Source organism: Sinocyclocheilus rhinocerous, unplaced genomic scaffold (assembly GCF_001515625.1).
Source record: "Sinocyclocheilus rhinocerous isolate Xijiao unplaced genomic scaffold, SAMN03320098_v1.1 scaffold926, whole genome shotgun sequence".
Taxonomy (NCBI): Eukaryota; Metazoa; Chordata; class Actinopteri; order Cypriniformes; family Cyprinidae; genus Sinocyclocheilus; species Sinocyclocheilus rhinocerous.
In genome coordinates this window covers 461,956-464,862 of record NW_015648536.1, presented here as the reverse complement: position 1 = coordinate 464,862, position 2,907 = coordinate 461,956, and the positions used below count along the sequence as shown (strand labels likewise).

The 2,907-nt window shown below is 37.9% G+C and overlaps 1 protein-coding gene across 1 annotated transcript in view; it reads right to left on the bottom strand.

The window, feature by feature from the left end:
* LOC107709849 (electrogenic sodium bicarbonate cotransporter 4-like) overlaps nucleotides 1–2,907 on the bottom strand; it is a 31,311-nt gene that overhangs the window by 16,466 nt on the left and 11,938 nt on the right. Inside the window, exons 5-8 of the mRNA XM_016514496.1 lie at nucleotides 2,359–2,519; nucleotides 1,996–2,148; nucleotides 1,189–1,284; nucleotides 826–881 (exon numbers count right to left, since the gene is read on the bottom strand). Of these exons, the coding sequence (XP_016369982.1) occupies nucleotides 826–881; nucleotides 1,189–1,284; nucleotides 1,996–2,148; nucleotides 2,359–2,519 (466 nt within the window). The remainder of the gene's footprint in view (nucleotides 1–825; nucleotides 882–1,188; nucleotides 1,285–1,995; nucleotides 2,149–2,358; nucleotides 2,520–2,907) is intronic.

Below are 2,907 nucleotides of genomic sequence, written 5' to 3'. Positions count from 1 at the left end.
CCTTTAAAACTTCTGATATGCTTATCATTGTTTTTCAGTATACCATAGAAACATGTGGAAAAATAATCTACAAATACTGAAGCAGCAAACTTTGCAAAACTGTATGCTGTAATTTACTTTTTAGTACAAGCACAGTTTAGACAAAATCAACATTATGTCAAATACATCAATACACTTGACTAGAATTGTAAAATGTCTATTCATATAAAGGAATGGCGGGAATTTCTCATTTTGGTGATTTGTACAGTTGTACAAGTGTTTCTGTAGTTCTAGCTTTATTAATTTTTATTAAGAAAAAATATAAATTTCATTTATTTAAATTAATACATCAAATTCCAATATAATGATGCTAAAGAAAGCAAAAGAGACCTTGATTTCTAGAATTGCTTGGATTTTTTTTGTGAAGTCAGTCTGGAAAACTGGTCATGGCAGCTAAAAATAGCTTCAAAGCAAATACAAAAGATCCTTGCAGCTGCTGTTGTGAACTATACAAAGGCTTTTGTGCCTTGACAGATTGTGGCTTCTTTCTATATGTATAGATGCAGACAAACTGTGAAACCATGTGACTCACCTGGTCTGTGCTTGGTGTTTCTGCAATGTCATTCATACTCCTGCTTTGAGCGTGGCCTGCAGACACACATGCACAAATATACACAAGAATGTCATTTCAAATATTTCATCAAAATTAGTCATTAAGTCTTACTTCAATACAAAAGATCCTTGCAGCTGCTGTTGTGAACTATACAAAGGCTTTTGTGCCTTGACAGATTGTGGCTTCTTTCTATATGTATAGATGCAGACAAACTGTGAAACCATGTGACTCACCTGGTCTGTGCTTGGTGTTTCTGCAATGTCATTCATACTCCTGCTTTGAGCGTGGCCTGCAGACACACATGCACAAATATACACAAGAATGTCATTTCAAAATTAGTCATTAAGTCTTACTTCACCAGCTAGCTATTTGACAACTAATCTGACATCACTCACTAATTATAAACTCTTGCTGGGCAGCATTAATGAAAAAGCTTTATATAAAATGCAATTTAAAACAGGAAATGTTGATCAATCACATTATCTTAAGCAGAATTAACTTGTTTCAACCAAACTAACAGATCACTGACACTAGAGGAGTAGAATAATTAAAAATGGAGACAAGGATCAAAGATGAAAAGAGGCATGCAGACTCACGTAGTCGGCCATAGCTGGCTGCTTGTTTGCTTCGCAGATCTTCTGTTGAGCGGTTAAAATTTGCTCCAGCAGCAGGGGATCGGGCTGGGCTCCGAGCTATGATATACAAGCAACATTGCAACTTTTTAAATTAACTATTAAGCAGTCAATATGTTTTTCTAATAAGTTGATGCTAATGAACTGTGAAAAAAGGAAAGCAATGAAATAACCCACTGAAAGAAGTGAAATGGGATTGGGATTGTTCACCAAAAAAGTCTGTTATCTACTCACCCTTATGTCACCTAAAGCCCATTTCATTTTATTCAGCAATGCTCAGGTCGAATTTTAACAAAGGCCGTGTCAGTCTTTTATAAACAAAGTGGATGGTGACCAATGGCTGTCAACTCCAAAAAGGACGATAGCATTACATAAAAGCCATACAGTTTTGTGTGACAAATCCAAAGTGTTTATTTACTGAAAATCTTAAATTTCAGTAAATTCCTCTTTGTCCTTTCCTGAGCTTGATACCCAATTTTGTGTGGAAAAGAGCATCCTGAATGTTCTGCTGATTCCGCAGAACATTATGTGTGAGCAGATAATGATCATTTTCGGATGAAATGTCATTTTAAGAAAAATAAGCAATTAGACTGCATTATACCTGAAGATGCACAAAAAACATCTGCAAATTGACAACAGAATACTGCAGTTCCACTGCAGTGCTATAGTTTAGTTATTGTTCACGTATTCCTTCATTTTTCAACCTGTTGTGCACAATATGTGTAGGGATGGATGGAGAGACAGGAACCGTTTTAAAGATTGAACACTCACTGCCTCCAGAGCCAGACTTGCCCAGATCTGCAAAGGAGCGATGGATGGGCTTCTTTGTCTGGTGTCTGTGCTTTCTCAACAGGACAAAGCTGATTTTATCTCTCAGCTCAGCACCGATCAACCCTTCCTCTATCTGGCGTTCGATGATGTCATCTACAGGAGACAAAAGTTAAAGTGGTTTGCTTTGAAAAGTACACTGGTATGAGAGCAAAACATTATAATGCATCAAAAAAAAAGCAATGAAAAAGAAGCACTTCAGTATGCAAGACGATATGTGCTACAAAGGTTGAGATGGCTCAGAAACTATCAGCGGCGCCCCCCGTTAGAGGACAAGCACCCATAATAAAGAGGCTGGTTGCTCACCAACTATCTGTGGGAGTGAATAGCCCTCCAGGTCCAGCAGCACGGTGCCTGTCTGTAGGCATGTCCGCAGTTCAAACAGGCTGTGCAGGGAGAGCGTGGAAACGTGGGGTTTGCTCCATCTCTCCCCACCCTCCTCGACCTTTTCCTCAAACTTCACCCACCTGCAGATATGCAGTCACACACACAAAGTTGAAATCAAGCAGAGAAAAAAGGAACTGCAAGTTTCTGATGTTGATGTTGTTCAGGCCCAAATGCTGTTTATTTTAAGGTGAAATGTGAAATTTCTGTCTCACTACAGCAGAAGTGCCTAGATTTTAGTATGATGGGCCATAAATCAAATTTGATTGAGTCTGATTTTTGGCAATGGGCTGAAAATAATGGCAACCATTTTAGATGTTCAAAAAATGACATGTTTTTAGATTAAATTCACTTATATTATCTACAAGGCAAATGTTTAAAGGGGTCATATGATGCGATTTCAAGTTTTCCTTTCTCTTTGGAGTGTTACAAGCTGATTGTGCATAGATAAGATCCCTGAAGTTGCAAAGA